This window comes from Zonotrichia albicollis, chromosome 12, assembly GCF_047830755.1.
Source record: "Zonotrichia albicollis isolate bZonAlb1 chromosome 12, bZonAlb1.hap1, whole genome shotgun sequence".
Classification (NCBI taxonomy): domain Eukaryota; kingdom Metazoa; phylum Chordata; class Aves; order Passeriformes; family Passerellidae; genus Zonotrichia; species Zonotrichia albicollis.
In genome coordinates this window covers 16,790,422-16,808,218 of record NC_133830.1, presented here as the reverse complement: position 1 = coordinate 16,808,218, position 17,797 = coordinate 16,790,422, and the positions used below count along the sequence as shown (strand labels likewise).

General features: G+C 50.6%; 1 protein-coding gene across 3 annotated transcripts in view; it reads right to left on the bottom strand.

Moving 5' to 3' along the window:
* Positions 1–17,797, bottom strand: part of DAG1 (dystroglycan 1) — a 49,583-nt gene that overhangs the window by 4,081 nt on the left and 27,705 nt on the right. For all 3 annotated transcript variants that reach the window (XM_074550082.1, XM_074550080.1, XM_074550081.1), the window contains exon 2: positions 11,189–11,598. In XM_074550082.1, the coding sequence (XP_074406183.1) occupies positions 11,189–11,470 (282 nt within the window). In that variant the 5' untranslated portion in view covers positions 11,471–11,598. The remainder of the gene's footprint in view (positions 1–11,188; positions 11,599–17,797) is intronic.

Here is a 17,797-nt window from a genome sequence, read left to right as displayed (position 1 = left end):
CCCTGACACTCAGAGCAAACAGGATGCTTTGGGGCTCATGCAGACACATTTAGCAGCCTGGTCCATGGTCTGGGCTCACTGCAGTCCAACACAGAGTCAGGCTCTAGCTCTCTTCCTGAAAGGGTGCTTTGGTTCTCTGCAGTTCTGTAAAGCTTATGCATATTTCATAATTTACCCAAATGCAAAGCTGGGAGAGGAGCTTTGCAAGGAAACCGGCCTGGCAGGAGCATCCCTGCATCCAGCAGCAGGTGCAGAGCCAGGGCTGGACTGCCACACTGCAGGTCCTGCTGGGGAAAGCCCCTGGGTGGACAAGGAGGGATGCCTGATGCTGCAGGGCTGGGCACACTGTGAGTGCTGGGTGCAGGCAGCACCTGGGGCTCACCCCCACGCTGTGGGTTCCAGCACTCTGAAGGGTCTGGGTGCACAGCTCTGCCAGAATAACGCAGGACCCAAAAGTCTTTTGGCAAGAGCAGCACAAAAAAGCTTTTGTGCAAGAGCTGCAGAGGGTTTCAGCCAGCCTGGACAAGCTGGAGAGCACAGCATGAGCCACACGCTGGGCACAGCTTATAGAGCAGAGTTTAAAGCTCTCAGCACAGCTTTAGTTAACTCCTCACCAGCAACATCCCAGAGCAGAGAGTTCAGATTCCTGCTTACAGCAGCTGGAGGAAGCTGTCCCAAGGGCCCTGTCCCTCCATATAGGCCACCATGCACCAACATGTGAGCATCCTTCCCCTGGCCTTGCTGTGTGCCCACGTGTCTGGCAGAGGACAGGGCGTTTTGGCAGGGCTGTGGCTGTGTTCTCTCCTCCTCCACTGCAAGAACAGGAGCTGCTTTTAGCCCAGACATCCCAAGGAAAGGCAGCCCTTCACCTGAGCTGGGCACAGGGAGCCAAGCCTCGCTCATGCAGGAACAAAGGAATGAATTGTCCTTCCTTGGCATTTCTTCTTCTAAAAGAGAACAAAGGCAGGGTCTGCTCCTGCCCAGCCAGAAGCACTGACCTGCCCCCATCTTCCTTTAAAAAAGTGTGATTTCATCACACCCTCTAAAAACTGAGATGCCAGGACAATGCTCAGTGCAAAAAAAATTTACAGTAGCAGGAGCTGGATGGTTCCACTCTTTATCCTCTTGTGCCAAAATTAGCCACTAACCTGCCCACTGTGGAGGAGGGCTGGGCTGGGCACACATAAAGAACAGAAACATAGGGAGCCAGGACAAAGCCACAGCATTATTGAGGCTTACACAATCAAGAAGAATAAAAACTTTAATAGTGAGTGGTTAAATTCACTCTGAGTGTGTAATTTTAGGCTACATTTGGAACAAATCTTCCCCTTCTGTGCACTCTGCAAAAGCCCTTAATTACAGGATCACACACTCCACAGAGCTTTCCTGAGAGCTGGAGTTTTCTGCTGCTGCCTCCTCCCTGGGCACTGCCATGACTTGAAGAGAAGACCTACAAGCAGCAGTATTTTACCCAGTCTCATGCCACAAGGTGATTCTTCCTTCAGACATCTCTGCTCCTACTTCTGACAGCCAAACTCACTTCAGAAAGGTGCCTGACCCCACATGCAGAAATGATGGTGAGGGAGGCACAGGCCAGTCTGAGCATTTCCTGCCTGGAAAACCATTTTTAACCTACAGTTCACATGTAGGGCCCATGCTAGAAAAGGAAACTGCAGCCAGACAGATTCACACCAAAAACTAGGCTCTCCTGAAAAACAAAAACAGGCCAAGCAATCACTGACTGGGATGACTTGTTCTAGCAGGGATGCGACAGTTGCAAAACATTTATAAACCCACTTAAACTTGATTTAAAAAGAGCTGAGCTAGTTCAGCTGTATCCAGCCTGTGAGGAGATGTGGACTGTTTCTAAAGGCTCTGCAAGAGATGATTAAGAAAATCAAATTTATGTGGATTACTCCTATGAAGCCTGTGCCTCCACTGGGAAATCTTGGAGAAGGCAACAAGTCACAAGCATGCCATGTCTCTGCACTGCTTTAAACACAGCTACTGACCTGATAGCAGAAATCATCCATGTTCATGTGACAGAGGAAGAGCCCAGAAAGATTAGAGTAGATAAATAAAGTTGTTAGCATGATGGATAAAAATACTTGCTCCTAATCAAATGCTAACCAGCCTTGGCGTGGATCTGTCCTGTCCATGTCACTGCTGTTTTTGCAGTGGTGCAAACTGTGAGGAGGGAGACCTGGACTCTGTTCCAGTAATGTTTCCTTCAAATATTGCTTAAAAGGGTATTTGTTAAGGCTACATATAGTTAATGATTTGGGATCTCTAGTTTTCATGTTTAAAGTTTTCCACTTTTCTATGTATGCAATAAGTATCAGGCTTAAGCCCTGCCATTTCCCTCAAGGGGTCTGGTTTCAAAATAACTCTTCCATTGCCCAAGTTTAAAAAAAAAGGCTGTCTTAGTTTTCTCATTATTTGAGATAATTGTAAATGAATTCTTATTGGCTAAAGATTACACAAGCCTGGCAGTGTATCGAAGACCATTAAAAAATAAGCCTTGATTGTGATTTAAAATACATACAGTGAGTGGTCTGGCTGGTTTTGAAGACCTTGTTCACAAAATCCTTTCAGATAGACATGGCCTGTTATTTTTAGGCCAGCCAAGAGCAGTCAGCTCATGAAAGAAGATAGCTCAGTTTGACTTGTTTTTTTAAACTTGGATCTTAAAGCCCTGTAGCCAACAAGACAAAGATAAGCAAAGGAGCAGTGAGCAAAACTGCTGCCTCGAGGGAATTCAGTCAAAAACTGCATTCTTACTTACAAGAGTGCCCTTTAATCCTCCAGGTATTTAGTCCTCCTCCTGATGAATCCCTTGAAAAGGAGGCAGTGAGCCCTTTGCCAGGAGACAGGAACCATAGGATCCTGCCACAGGTCTCCACTATGGCACACCTCCATGAAATCTTCCCAGTCCTGGAAGTACCCAGTGGGATCTCCCCTGTCTGTGCTGACAGACCTTCACACAGGCAGCAGCAGCAGCAGCTGGGAGTCGGCTCCTTTCAAATGAGTCCTAAAACCCCCTGATAACTGCTTTTGGGCAGAGTCAGCATGGACATCCTGCAGCTCTGCCAGATCTCCCACTGCCCCTTCCCCTCCCTGTGTCCAGCAGCTGCTGAGAGACAGACCCTGTGCCAGGGTTTTATCTGGGGTGTAATTACTGATGGCAATTTACTGTAGCCAGGCTCCCTCAGCATCATCACCCCAACACACATGGCCAGCAATGAGGAAAATCCCAGCTGGGCCCTCCAGAAGGTGAACTGAGCTGAGCTGAGCCCAAATGACTGACCCAGCCAGTGTCACACCAAGTCTGCAGGCTCAGGCTCCTGCAAGCAATTAACCAGCAGGCAGGGGAGGAAAATGGAAATTCAAATGCAATTCAAATGCAAATATAACTGCAGAGAAAGACTCAAGCCTAAGCTGTTTGCCTAAGCCCAAGCTTTATCTTAACTCCCCTGCTAATGCTGAAGCATGGGCAGTGTTGGCAGCAGAAGCAACAGGCAGCCTCAGCCCCAATGAGATCCATGGGCAGGCAGATTCTCATTGCCTTGTCCCACACAAACTGGGGAGGGACACTGGCTTCAGAGCCACCCCAGTGCTGCTGCAACTGTGGGCACTGCAAGGAGCACAGCCAGACTGGAGCCAGGAGAAGTGACAGGCATGGGGCCTGCAGGCTCCAGCTCACAGGACAGTCCTTGTTTTGGGAGGCAGGCTCTGCCTGTGGACCCATCAGGGGCACTCCTCACCTGGCACAAAGGCTGCACTGTGCCTGCACACCAAGCTGTCCAGGAACCACAGCCCCAGGCAGGTCCCAGAGGCTGGAATGGAATGTGATGGTGCAAGGCAGGGGATGGACAGCCCTCAGCCCACAGCTGCCAGAGTTCAAGTGTTTGGACAATGCTTTCAGACACATGGCAACTCTTCATGTTGTTCTGGGCTGGGCCAGGGCTTGGACTTGGTGGTCCTTGTGGGTGCCTTGCAACTGTGAATATCCTGTGATTCTATGAAGTTGTGGGGCTTTGGCACCAAGGAATAGCCCTGCCAGGGAGGCTGGCCTGTGTGCATCCAGGAGAGGCTGTGTGAAGGAACCTCCAACCTTACTTGGCACCTCCTTTTCTCAAACACAACAGAACTGCAAACTAGGACATCAGACAGACCATATCTAGAAACACAAGGCCCAGAAAACAGTGGTGCAAGGAGGATGGGCACCTCTCAGAGCCTTCTGCTCACCGGGCACTGCTGCTGCAGCGCTGTGCTATGGGAAAGCTCAGGCTGGAGACAGCAAAGTTGTGCTTGGCACAGTGAGCAGGAAGGACTTGCAACACAGATGCTTCCCTGGGGAAGGGACTGCCTTACCTGCCAGGGCTTTTGGGTATCCTCAGCAGACACTGCTCCTCTGGGCTGCTGTGTACCTTGCACAAAAGACCCAGGAACTCATGGACAAAACAAGCACAGGATATCTCATGCAGATGTCTCTGCCCCTGAAAGTCTAAAAACAGCCCAGAGACTGGACTGGCTCTCAGAAGTATGTCAGCCTTGGTGACCCGAGCCTTCATTACCAGCAGGAGCTCACCACCTCTGCTCAGAGACCAAAAGCTACACAAGAACAGCCAGTAATTGGTGCTTCCTTTGTGCACAGGTAGGTCAGGATGGTTGAGCTAACCTCACATTCTGGCTGGTCCCAGCCAAAGCCCTGCAAAGCCCCTCCTGTATGTCTCCATGCACTGAGGCTGTTGCTTTAGAAAACCAAATCAAACCCAGCCCAGAAAGCTGAGCTAAGGGGGAATAAGGCTTGCAGAGGCCACATCACTGGTCCTGGCCCACAACTTCAAGTTCAAACCTCAACCTCTCAAGGACCAGGCAGCAAAGCTACTCAAAGTAGCTGCTCTGCTTTTATGTGCTCATGACAACCTGAATGAAAAGTTTACGTGTCTGCTGCTAATCTGCATTTTCCAGCCATTCAAGGAGCGAGTGAAGCCTCACACACAGAAAGCAGCCCCCTCCTCTGTGGATGTGGGCTCAGCCTGCCTTCCACAGGAGCTGGGCTTTGTCTGAGCAGCTCCTTCACCATCAGTGAAACAGCTCTGCAAAGGTGCAGGCTGAGCAGCTATGCCCAGCTCATGCCACCCTCGCATACCCCTTCCATGACGGCTTCTTTTCCAGCTGCGCCTCTGTGCTGGCTATAAGGACACCATTCAGCGTCCCACTCTGCCTGGGCAAGGGAACACAACAGCTGTTTCACTGGGAGGTCACTACAAAACATTGAGTGTCCCAAGAAATCCTCCTTTCATCGGCCCATGCAAGCAGCTTGGAAGGATTTGTTTGGCCTTATTGTTGGAGCGGGCAGGCGCACCCGCCCGCGCCAGGGCTGGGGTCAGCACGGGCTGCCCACACCCCGCTCTGTCCCTTGCCCAGGGGGCGAGCACGGGGCAGGAAAAGCCTCAAACAGCTTTAAAAAAAAAGTTTGGTCGGGCTCTTCTTTCAGCGCCACTTCTTATAAGCGAAAGGCCAAAGGGAAGCAAAAATACCACAGAGCTGGGATGCCAAGTGCTGGGGGTTTAGTGCTGCCACCGCACAGCTAACCAGCCCTGGCAATTTATTCCTCCCATCAGCAGATTGCTGGAAAGCTGGCTTTCAAGAGCGTGGCAAGGAAAGGCAGACCAGATCTTGCAGCCTCAGGTCTGCTCCTTCGCAGGATTCTCATTATTGTCACATTCCTCTGTCTCCTTGGATGCTCAAAGCAACAACCTGTAAGAGCAGGACAAAACAAGGAACCTCCCAGCCCGTCTGAAAAGCCAGTTTATAATTAGATCGAGTCACATTTTCCACTATTCCAAATTCAGAGTTTGTTACTAAGCGTGCACTGAAAATGCCAAATTCTCTGACTCGGTCACTCCCTGCAGGAAAAAGATAAGCCCCCTCAGCCTCCCCCCAGGAATCTTATCAGCTCATCTTATCACTCAGATTGCAGCGTGGCAACCAAGCAAAACCCTGCCCAAGTCTTCCTTTGCCTGGACCTGTTCCAGGCACTGCCATTTATCCCCGTGTGCTGCCTGTAAATAGCGGCTGTTGCTGCACCTCCCAGTTAGTCCAAGAAAACCAGGGACCCCAGGGAGGAGGTGAAGCTCAAATGCCTTGACAGAGAGAGCCTTTTAAGATACCCAGCTAGATGACACAGCCCCTCGGGAGTGCTCTTTGCTTCTCTTCTTCCTTTGAGAAATGCCACTTTCATAAATCTCACATTCAGTTAAAATGCTTTGAAATAAAGATCATTGCAAGAGGGGAAAAAAAACAAAACTCAGTACTTTGTGGTTTTCTTCCCTGAAAGCAAGTGTGTCCTGGCACTGAGGCAGGCTGTCAACATCCAGCCCTTGGCTTTGGGGTTGGAGCAGGATTGAGGTGAGCAGCACAGCCCTGACAGTAGATACCCATGTCAGGACTCCTGCAACCCAATCCCTGTGGGTCCTGTTTATAAATCAAGGTCCCTGACATCTGATGAGAGCAAAGCTGTTCAATAAAAGCTGCTTCAGCAGATGGCAAATAGAACAACCACTGGAAACTCAGCCTCCTGCCTGGAAAGTTTAGTGGTGGACTTGGCAGTGCTGGGTTAATGGTTGGGCTGGATAATCTAAAAGGTATTTTCCAACCTAAACAACTCTGTGATTCTATGAAAGCAAGACTCCCTTTTTCCCAGATGGATATCCAGTCTCTGATAACCTCCAAACCCGCTCCATAGCTGCACTGTGCAATTAATCTGAGTGAATTCTGTTCTAATCACTTTCCCACCAGCTGTGTTTGCTTACAGAGACAGCTCTCAGGGCCTCTGCTGGGCGTTTTACCTGTCTTCCCAACAAAGCCCTGTGGAAACCATGCACTTCAAACCAAAAAAGAATGAGGGGCTAAGACACAGCTGGGAATGCTCACCTGAGCTCCTCAGCACTGGCTACAAACCCATCCCACAGTGAACACTCTCAGGACTGAAAGCAGCTTTACATGACCTTCAAGGGAGACACAGCAAATCTCCTGCTCTGGCAGGGATGTGCCTTGGGAAGCAGAACACACCAGGAGTTCCTCTCCTTCCAGCATGCTTTATAGAGCCATCTTTAAATTAAAGTTACTTAATAGTGTCTCTGTGTATTGTGGGTATTTGCATTTAGGATATCAGGTGGTGCAAGGGCTCAATTCCCCTTGTGGGGACAGCATACCCTGGCTGGTGGGAAGAGTGCAGAGCCATGTTTGTAGTGGCAGCAGCCACCACACCAAGTCATGCACCTCACCTTTTGTCCTCTTCTGGGACTGGAAGCAGCAAAAACTACAGACCTGGATATTTCAGCTGATAGGAAGATGTCCAAACCAAAGCAAAGCAGACATGGAAAAGCAAATGATTGTAGGATATATCAAACAAAGTTATTTATAGAAGAGAAAAGGAAGTTTGATGCTTTTATAAAAGGTTCTGGTAAAATTTCATCTGGAATGTTTTGTAACACTGTGGTCATGCAAACATAAGAAAAATAAACTCAAGCTGGAGGAGGTGCAGAAGACAGCTGCAAAGTTTAGGGGAAGGAAAGAAAGCTTATTTTATGAGAAAGACTAAAGAGGTTGGCTTGTTTAACCTAATAAAATCAAGATGGGGAATATGCCTGTCACCTATAAATACATAAGGGAAGTAAATATTATGAAGGTAGAATTGATTTAGGCTAAAGGGCAGCACATATAAATATTTCTAGCCATCTCTAAATTTAGGCTAGAAGCTGCATTTTTAATCAGAGCAGCCAAATTCTGGAGCAGCTTCAAATGGAAGTGGCAGGAACAGGAAATCCAACTGGTCTTTGACCGGAGCCTGATTTGTTCTCTGACAGGACACAGCTGAGAGGTAACAGGTCACACTCCACACAGTCCTCATGGAAATGGGGTTAAGGAGATGATGACTGGTGAAGGCACCAGCACTAATGCCCATGTTTACTCTGTCCTAGCCAGCATCTGCCAGGAGCCAGCAGGAGCCAGCGGCAACCCACCCACACATTGTCTGTATGGCAAAGGGGCTGTAGGATATGGGGAAATTGGTTGTTTTAACCCAAACCTCTTAAAAATACCAATGTTTTGGTGTCAGATGTGACAGACAGGGCTGCAAGATGCCTTTTAGGAAGCCACAGCAAGGAATTTGAATTCCCAGCCACGTCCAGACAGCCGGAGAGCAGTCTTACAGCCAGAAGCCCTGCTGTAGTGAGGAAGCGAGAGGACAACATCTGGACTGACCTGCTGCCAAATCCAACAGCTGGAATACCTGCAAGCTCCAGCTGCTTTTCAGAGGCCATGATACTGCCTGACCAAGGCACTTGCTTGGGAACACAAGGCACAGGGGAAGGGTTCACCACGGCCCCAGTGCCTTGCAGGCAGCTGGCCCTGAGCAACATGGAAACAGACTCTGAAATTAGGACACGTGGTAATTTTTTACTTCTTTTCTCTGCAGCTTGAGCACATTCAAATAAACTTGCTTTTGTCCTTAGCCATAGAACTCTCACCTGTTGCTCAGCAGCTCTGGGGGTGGCAGGGAAAGGCTGGGGGCTGCTCCAGGAGCACATACCTGACTGTGCAGGAGTGCGTGCCTGCGGGGCACTCCTCCGCCACGCTGCACATGCCTGGCGTTGTTTCCATCCCACAGCCCAGCTTGCAGATAAAAGTATTTTGTCTACAGCTGGCTGGAATCTGCTAACAAGCAGGGAGAGGATCTGAGAAGGAGCTTCAAGGCGATCCCCACCACAATCCTTGAAATAATCAGTGGGAATCATCTAGAAATTAAGCAATCACACTTTCTCCAGGCTCCAGTGGGAGTATGGGGACAGGAACTGTCAGCAATTTTTTAAAAATAAAATATTGTAGACAATTTCTTTGAAATTAAAGAGGAAAAAATACAGGCAACCATATCTCACTGTAAACCCTGCTCCATCTCAGAAGGCACAGAAGTCCTTATTCTTTCTTAGCAGGGTTTAAGTACACCAGCGAGTAAGATTCACAAGTATTATGCTTTTACTGCTCCAGCTGAGAAATGTCAGGCAGCCTGAGAAAAAGACCAGAGCAATCTGCCCAGAAACTTAGCAGTAAAACAAAAACGCATCCTAGCACCCAAAATTGCCCACGCAGTTCTCACTAGCCAGGAATCAAATCCCCATAGCAAAGGTCAGCTGTGCTCAGCAGCCAGCATGCATTCTCTGCAAGGAGAGCCCTTCCAGAGACAGCAGCTCGGTGAGAGCCTGCTGCACTTTTAAAATCAATTTCAAGGTGAACAGATGCAACATGCACTCGGGTAAAGCCAGGGATAAGCATGAAAATCGCTCCCAGAGTTTGCTGAACTCCACACAACCAGCAGCTGCTGGGTCCTGCTGAGCCCAGGCCCCTCCAGGCTCTCCAGGCCTGCTGGTGATGGTCAACACACCTCACACCTACATGGCAGAGGCAGAATTTGAAGCCATCAGGTGGGGTGGAAATAATCCATCGGTATTTTCCTGCAGCTACTTGAGCTATCACAGACAACTTTTGTGCCAAGAAAAGATGACAGAGGAAGCTGTGGTGTTATATAAATACTGACACTTATTCTTGCCATCAAAACAGCTATTAGACAACACCAGAACAAGCCACTTGGATGCAAAATCCCAACCCAAAGTTCTCATTTCTGTAACATGAGATCTGGGGCTCACCACAGGCTCTGGCAGCCTGGTGCTGTACAGGTGGGTGAGGCTGGGCAGGGACCTTTCCATGGGTCAGCACAGAGGCACCAAGCCCAGCCTGGTCCCTTCCCTGGCTCCTCTGGCCAGGGGCTCACCCGCTGCCCTCCTCCCCCTGTCTGACCCTCTGTCCATAACAGCTGCATTCTTCAGATTTTCTGCCCACCCTGGCACATTGTGGTCTGGCACCCTTGCTGGAGCCAGCAGGATCACGTATCAGGATTGGGATAACTGTGGGACTGTACACAGAGCTAAACCAAACCTGCCTTCCAGGAGAAACTGAGATGTCAGACTTGCTCCTGACTTGCTCTCCTTCTCCCTCTGATCTTCTAAGACACACCAGAAGCTTGTATTTTTATAACGCTTTATAATGCTCTTTGAAAAGAAATCCTGAGACTGGAAGGCAGTTCTGCTTTTTAAGGAGAGAATTTTCTGAATTCCATGTGATCCAAGCAAACCCTACCAGGAAAGGACTAACAATGAGTACACCTGCATTTGGCCATGTCCCTGCCTTCCTCTGGGCTATTCTACACTCAGGACTGATTCCAAACTCAGTTTTCAGGTCCTTGCAGTGCCTTGTATGAGTTTAATTCAGATAAGGGGAAAGGCTACCATCTTTCCCCAAGGGACTGAGGGCCAAGGTCAGGACAGACAGTGTCACAGGCAGCCCAAAGCCCTGCTGGCAGGACAGGTCTGTTTGTCTGGCAATGTTTTGTGACCACAGTGAAGCAAACTGCCTGAGCCTGAGCAGCAGTCCCAGGGAATCTGTGGCTCCCCAGATCCCATGGCAGGATCTCCCCATCGTTCCAGGGGCAGAGCATCTCACAGTTTAAATACAGTCAACAATCTCAATTAGTCATCTCTGAGAAGTCTTCTCTGTTACAGAAGAGAGAAACTTTGCAATGAGATGAGACTAATTTTTTATAAAAATCCTTCTCCTGTAGTCCTACAAAACTGTAAGGCTGCTTCCCAGCCAGGCTCATGACCCAGCCTGTTAGTGGGTGACCCGTGTCACAGACATCTTTTATGAAAAATCTTTAATTAGGATTTTTCCTCCTGAGAACCTGAGAGGCCTCAGGAACAAAATATAAACAATGATTATTTGTTGCTGTGGAGTGCAACAGGTGGATCTTTGATTGGCCCATGTTGATTGTTTCTAATTAATGGCCAATCACAGTCAGCTGGCTTAGAGAGTCTGAGCCACAAGCCTTTGTTATTTTACTTTCTATTCTGTTCTTAGCAAGCCTTCTGATGAAATCCTTTCTTCTATTCTTTTAGTATAGTTTTAATATAATATATATCATAAAATAATAAATCAGCCTTCTGAAACATGGAGTCAGATCCTTGTCTCTTCCCTCATCCTAAGGCCCCTGTGAACACGGTCACAGACCCGCTCCATCCTGCATGAATGTAACCAAAACCAATCCTTGGGGAGTGGTGTTTCTCACCTGGACAACCTCTCCATTGGAAGCAATTAACTCTGTGGGGATGGAGACTCTGAAGTAGCGTCCCACCACGGCGGAGCTGTCGGGGATGCCCACCACGGCCGGCACCGCCTCGCGCAGCTCCGACAGCGCCGAGTGCATGGAGGCCTCCAGCTGGTTCTCCCAGTCCCGAACCACCTCTGCCGGCTCGCTGGGCCAGTGGCAGTGAGCAGAGGCTGCCAGCAGCAGCACAGGGAGCCAAGTCCTCCCCAGGACAGGGGCTTGCAGTAGGCATCCAACAGTCATTCTTCCCAGCAGCCTTGGTGACGGTGCTCCAGCTGGAAAGGGGATCGCGGGCAATCTGCAGGCACCACAGCACGGGCAGGGGATCCACCACTCCTTCACAGCAGCCTCATCCTAGGAGTCCTGGGAACCTGGTTGGACACAGGAAATCCAATCAGCACATTGATTCAGATAGCCAAGCCAGCCAGCCAACTCACAGTGACCTTGCAACAGGCGGAGGGTACTGGCCATGTTATTCTCTGCTTCAGCTTTTGATTTAACTGCAAGTTACCACAACCATCAGAGAGCACTCTCAGCTCTTCTTCTGACATACAGCATCTCCCAAGAAACAAGATCCTCCTGCTTTTCCACACACACAGCCATATTCCTGCTGCTCTGGAGGCACAGCATCCAGAGATAGCCACAGGTAGGGAGACAAGGGAGATACAACCAAAGCTGAGACTGAGCACAACACCAATAGTTGACCTTTCAAGGCGAGCTGCAGCCAGGCTGGAATATCAGTGGATTTAAATACCAGTTACCCAGTAGGAAAGATACCAAGAAACATTTGGAAGTCCAAAGCTGCCATCCTAATGGCTTCACACACGACAGATACTTCTGCTCCTCTGATCCATGAGCTGGGTTTTCAAGCCAGGTCTCCTCTCAGGTCCAGCTTTTTGTATAAGTGTGCTCAGAATAGATCTGGGGGCCCACAACATGCAGCCCCAAATCAGACTGGTGTGAGCTAGGCACACACAGTGGTTTATGGTGCCATCCAGCTCTCTCCTGCTTGCACAGCTCACCTGTGCCCACACTCTGCCAAGACACATCTCCAGCTCTCCCTCACTTTGTTGTTTTGTTCTTTCACTTCATTCCCATCATTACCACCTCCCTGCTTCCCCGGATCTCCTTTCTCTCTGTTCCTTTGGCCATGGTTTCCTTTGCTTCCCCAGCCACTTCTCCCTCCAGACTGCTTTCAGCCACGGCAGTCACAGATCTGTGCCACCATGTTCCTCTTCACAGACTGCTTGCAGGAGACCAATGGATCCCTGGAGTAGGACAGAGCCATTTGGGACCCCAGGGAATTTGTGCTGCCCACTCTGGTATGGCAGTTTGCAGCCAGCACAGCCCCTGGTAACTGATCTGCACTAATGAGTGGAATGGTGGGTTACACAGGATGGCAGGACAGGCACACAGACCAAGCAGACATTGTTCAATGCCAGGAGCACACAAGACTGGGTTCCCTAATGCCTTGAACCAACTCCTTTTTCCCAGGCTGAGAGAGAAGTGGCTCCAAATTCCCAGAGCAAATCAGCACAGCTTCCAACCACTGGCTCCCAGTTGGATTTATTTTAGCCTGTTCTGTCTGCACCACATGATGCACATCAGGCTGTCCCAAGAGAGCCTGGAGCCAGTCTGTGTGGGAAGGGAATTCCCACTGCTTCTTGCCCTTGCAGAGCTCCCAGAGCAGCATGGCAGGGCTCAGCTGTGCTGTGCTGTGGCCAGGCAGGGTGTGCTGCCCACCAGAGGCCTGCAGAAGCAGGCAGAGGTGTGCCCATGCAGGCACCCAAGCCCAAGGCTACCTCAGCAGGCTCTAGGAATAACAGGAAAGATAAGGTTTGGTGGCTCACCCTAAAGCCCGAGCTCCAGAGAAGCTGAGAGGCAGCGTGTAAGGATCTGCACATCTGCACCCCTCCATGGGCCTTTCACAATAAACCCCACACACAGAAGGGCTGACACCTCCCATATCAAGGTAACAGGCCCAGGGCACAGCACAGAGGGCTGTGGGTAGAGGAATGAGGAGCTGAATGCAATAACCTCTGGCTACAGGATGCACCAGGCAGATACCTGATCTGACCGCTGCTCTGCGGAGAACCTGTCTCAAGTGAAAGGCACAGGAGACAGCAGAGGCAGGATAACGCTGCTGGGAACCACAAGACAGATGGGAGGATGGCTGCTAAGAAGGTCAGTGCTACAAAAAAGCCACTCTCCCTGCTGCTTCTGCGCTTCCAGCTGTCTGAGCTGACTGGGAGGGGAATACACCAGATGAAACAACAAGGAAGGCAAAGCCAGGCTCTTCCCAAAGGCAAAGGAACACAGACCCATACTCTGCTGAGCTGGAAGGGGCCAATCAGGATGATCAAGTCTAACTCCTGGCACTGCACAATACACTCAAGAATCCCATCATGTGCCTGAGAGCCTTGCAAAATGCCTCTTGAGCTCTGTCAGCCTTGGGGCTGTGACCATCCCTTGGGGAGCCCATTCAGCCTTGGGGCTGTGACCATCCCTTGGGGAGCCCATTCAGTGCCCCACCACTCTCTGGGTGAAAAACCACCAGCACAGGATGGTCTTCACCCAGAGAGAGGTGCCTGAGCCAGAGTTTATCCTCAGGAAGTGGCTGCTGGGTAAGGACAAGTCACAATCCCTGTAGGGCACATCTCTCCTACCAGCTCCCTGTGTGGCCAGAGGAGGATCTGACACACTGTAATTGATTTCAGATGAGCACAGAGTTATCTCAGCAGGTAAATGAGTACCACAGTAGATGTCTGGTGGAGAATATCCAACAGGCCATGTGAATGAGCTACAGAGATGATGCAGACTCCTGCAAGAGGTCCTGAGGAAGTCACTGCTCATCACAGGGGAAATCAGGGGGCTCTGTCCCTGCACTGTGCCTTACAGAGCTGAAGGAACTACCTGCACACTCCATGGAGCCTGGAGCATGGTGACTGCAGTGATGGCACCTTGTCCCTGAGCTACCTCTCCTGACACCTGCTCCTTGGAAAGCCCTGATGGCAAGCACGGGCAGGGTCAGAGACCTTGGCTGGGGGAGGAACGTGGCAGCAGCCCCTTGGCTGCCTCTCACTGCTGCACTGAGCATCCACACCTAGCAGAGGACGGACACCCCAGACAGCCAGACACACAGTGTACAACTGCACAAGGCTGTACAACACCTGGAGAGGTGCTGCAGGCCAGCCCCTGCCCTGTCACACTGCAGGGCAGCTCGTGCATGAGCGTGGCAAAGCTCTGTGCTGCTCGGCCAAATGATGTGATCCAGCCTGGGGCGTTTTTGTTGGATGGAGAGGAGCATTTGGGCAGAAAGGAGCTGGTTCTTGATATCTAGAGCAGGAGAGGAAGATGAAGTCATCACCTATTTCAGAAATACTTATCAAAGCAGTCAACAAACACTGCCCTGTATGTGACCCCCGGCCCAGCACAATTATGTGCTCCTGTGACACTTGCAGGCTGCAAATTCAGAGTTTCATTTTAGGGAAAATATGGAAGAACAGGCTCAGCATATAAGAGTGGAGCACACAGGAGGTATAGGAGGAATTCAGTAGCTGATAACAAAGAACAAACAGAAGAGCTGAGAACAAACTTGCGCCACCAAAAAAAAAAACCTCTTAACACAGCTCCACCTCAGCACACAATGGACAGAAGCTGAAACACTGCCAGCCTCTCCCAGTGTGTGAAGGAGGAAAAGCAGGGTGGTTCCAGCTATCACAGAGCTGTACAAGGCATTGCCCTGCAGTGCTGCAGGGCACATGGACTATCAGTGCAAGGTGAATACCTTTTGGGACAGGAGATCCCCTGCCTAAAGCCAGTAGTGCTGCTCTGCAAGTCTACTGGCCACCAGCACTGTGGGTCTGGATACAGCTGAAGAACAGTGAATGTTACCTGCAGCAAGGCTGGAACAAGTGCTGGGACCTGCCTGGTGCCTCTGCTCTGAGAGCCCACACCACCTCTCATGGCACTACCATGGGCACAACCCTGACTCAGCTGAGAAACCATCCCAGCTGTATTTGGAAAAGTCCATGTTCTGGGTCATTGTCTGTGACCAGTGAGGGGCACAGAACTGGAGCCCTCCAGGAGCAAAATCCTCAGTGCTTCACAGTTTCCCACAGATTCAAAACAGGACCAAAACCCAAACACAGATGGAATTCTGCAGGCGGTTCTCTGCTGATCTCTAGGAAGCATCAGGCCATAGAGCTGGCTGACTTAGGCAGCACTTCCCAGTCATGAGGGAAGGCCAGACCACCCCAGCTTCTCTACATGGCACTGTGCTCCTCCTTCCAGCAGGATCTGCACTGCCCAGTCTCACAGAACAAACACAAAGGTTCAGGTTAGTCCTGAATTTCAGGATGTTTCCTTCTGTCTGATCTTCTGAAAGAACTGACTTTCTCTTTATTCTCGTGCTTCTGTGAGAGCTCTTTTGGTCTCAAGTTCAAGCCTTCAGAGTGTTGGATGAAACATCAAAGTCAGTATCAACATCTGCTTCAGTCCTAGTGCTTGCTGCATGTGCCAAGGTTGATTCCTGATCTCCAGTGCCAAACCCCCTCACAGAGCCACGGAACCGGGCCTGCTTGATGAAGTTATGATGCTGCATTTGATATGATGCTGACTTGTCAAGGCAATGCTGGAATTTGCTCCCTCTCCATGCAGCTCTGAGACCCACTGACACGGTAAGGACATGCTGTACCTTTGTTATCCAGGAACACTGAACAACGCAGGCAGAAGATGGGACTGAAAGGAAACACTGAGAGCAGGACAAAGCAGCTTTTCCCAGCCACACATTTTCCCAGAGACCTTTCCTTCTGCCCATCAGGACACAGGTGTGGAGCCAGGGGAAGCATCCCAGCCAGAGGACAGTGGCTGTCCTAGAAATGACTCTTCCTCTGTGGCCGATTACGACACCACTTCAGCAAGAACCAGTGAAAGTGAAGTCTCTGTCCAGCTGCATCTAATCCAATTGCTCAAGCACACAATCACATCACTGGGCTGCGGTAATTAATCACCACCAGCATATTAATGCCACTGAGCCCAGCGTGCAGAAAGCTCAAGTAACTGCTGTGCAATTCTTGACTCTGGTTAAGAAGATATTTAGGAGTTAGGAGGAATCCCACTTACCTGATTGCTTATTTACCAATATCCTCATTAAAGACAGCATTAAACAAGTGGCCTTTCTCTAAGGAAGCAAACTCAGCTATAAAGACTTGGTGCACCTCTGCAGAGCAGAGCTATTGTCTGTGCAGAGATCTCGTGCGTGTTTCCACAGGAGCTCTCCGGGCAAGCCCCGTCAGCTCTCGCGCGCTGGCGAGTCAGGGCAGCGAGCAGCAGGAATGATGAAATGCTGAAACGCAGCGTCCCTGGCCAGGCACACAAAGATGGCACTCTGCCGGCCCTGCTGCCCGCTCCCAAACACCACAGCAGGCACCCCTGGTGCCAGCCTGGCGGCACGGCCGGGCACAGGCGGCCGGGGCTCCCTGCACACGGGGCTGCGCTCTGCGCTGCGCCCAAGGAGCCCGGGAAGGGAGGAAGGGGGGCAGGAGGGACAGACAGCCTGCAGGCAGTGTGTCTGGGCACAGCAGCCCATCACCAAGCCATGAACTGACAGTCTCCTCAAGCCCAGGGGCGTGCTAGCCTGCAAGCCTGGCATGTAGTATGTGCAAAGAACAGCCTGGAGGGTGAAATGCAGGGAATGGTCAGAGTTTCTGTGCCTGCCCTGCTCCGGATGTACCCTGAAACAAAGGCAGCAGCCCTTCCAACAGACTGTGTTAAAGGCTATGGGAAGTGCAGCAAAAGCCTCTGGGGGTTATTTCCAACCTCTGTGGCTTCTGCCATGGACATTCACAGAGGACCCAAGCTCCAGACACTGCTGCACACAGGATGAGTTACAGACAGGGATGCACAGCAGAACACACACACACACAGACACACTGGTCACACACAGACTCAGGGCAGGCATCTGCCACGAGGGAACAGGCCAGGAAGAGGACAGAAGATTCACCACCAGACGTAGCTCTCCCCACTCCACACTGCTCAAGAGGGACAGCATCCTGTCCTGCACAACACTAACCAGGCACATCTGGGGTGGTGGCCTTACTTACATGGAGGCTGGAGGACAAGCTCTTGCAATTTCTGGCTTAATGCTGCACTCACAGCTGCCTGCTCAAAGTCATGTGTGATCCAAAACCAAAACAGCAGCAGATGATCAGAGATCAGACCCTGAGGGACCTGCCTGAGTGGGAAACCCCAGATCCGTGCTCCAGAGACCCCTGGAGCCCCTTCCACCCTCTCCCCCACAGCCATCAATAGCTGGTCACCCCAGACACCATCAGCTCAGGAGGTACCAACCTGTACTCAATTCTTCATCCCAAAGCTTCATTTCAACATGGTGTGCCCACTCTGTGTTGTCACCACATCAAAGGTGGTGAAGGTGCCCAGAAGTGACACCCAGCCCAAATAACATAGGCACAAAAAGCAGTGCTTTTTTTCATCCTCCTCCCTTCTTGTATTTCTGCACTGCTCGTCTCCAGCACATCTGGTGTCAGTAACAGGAAACCCTGACGCTGA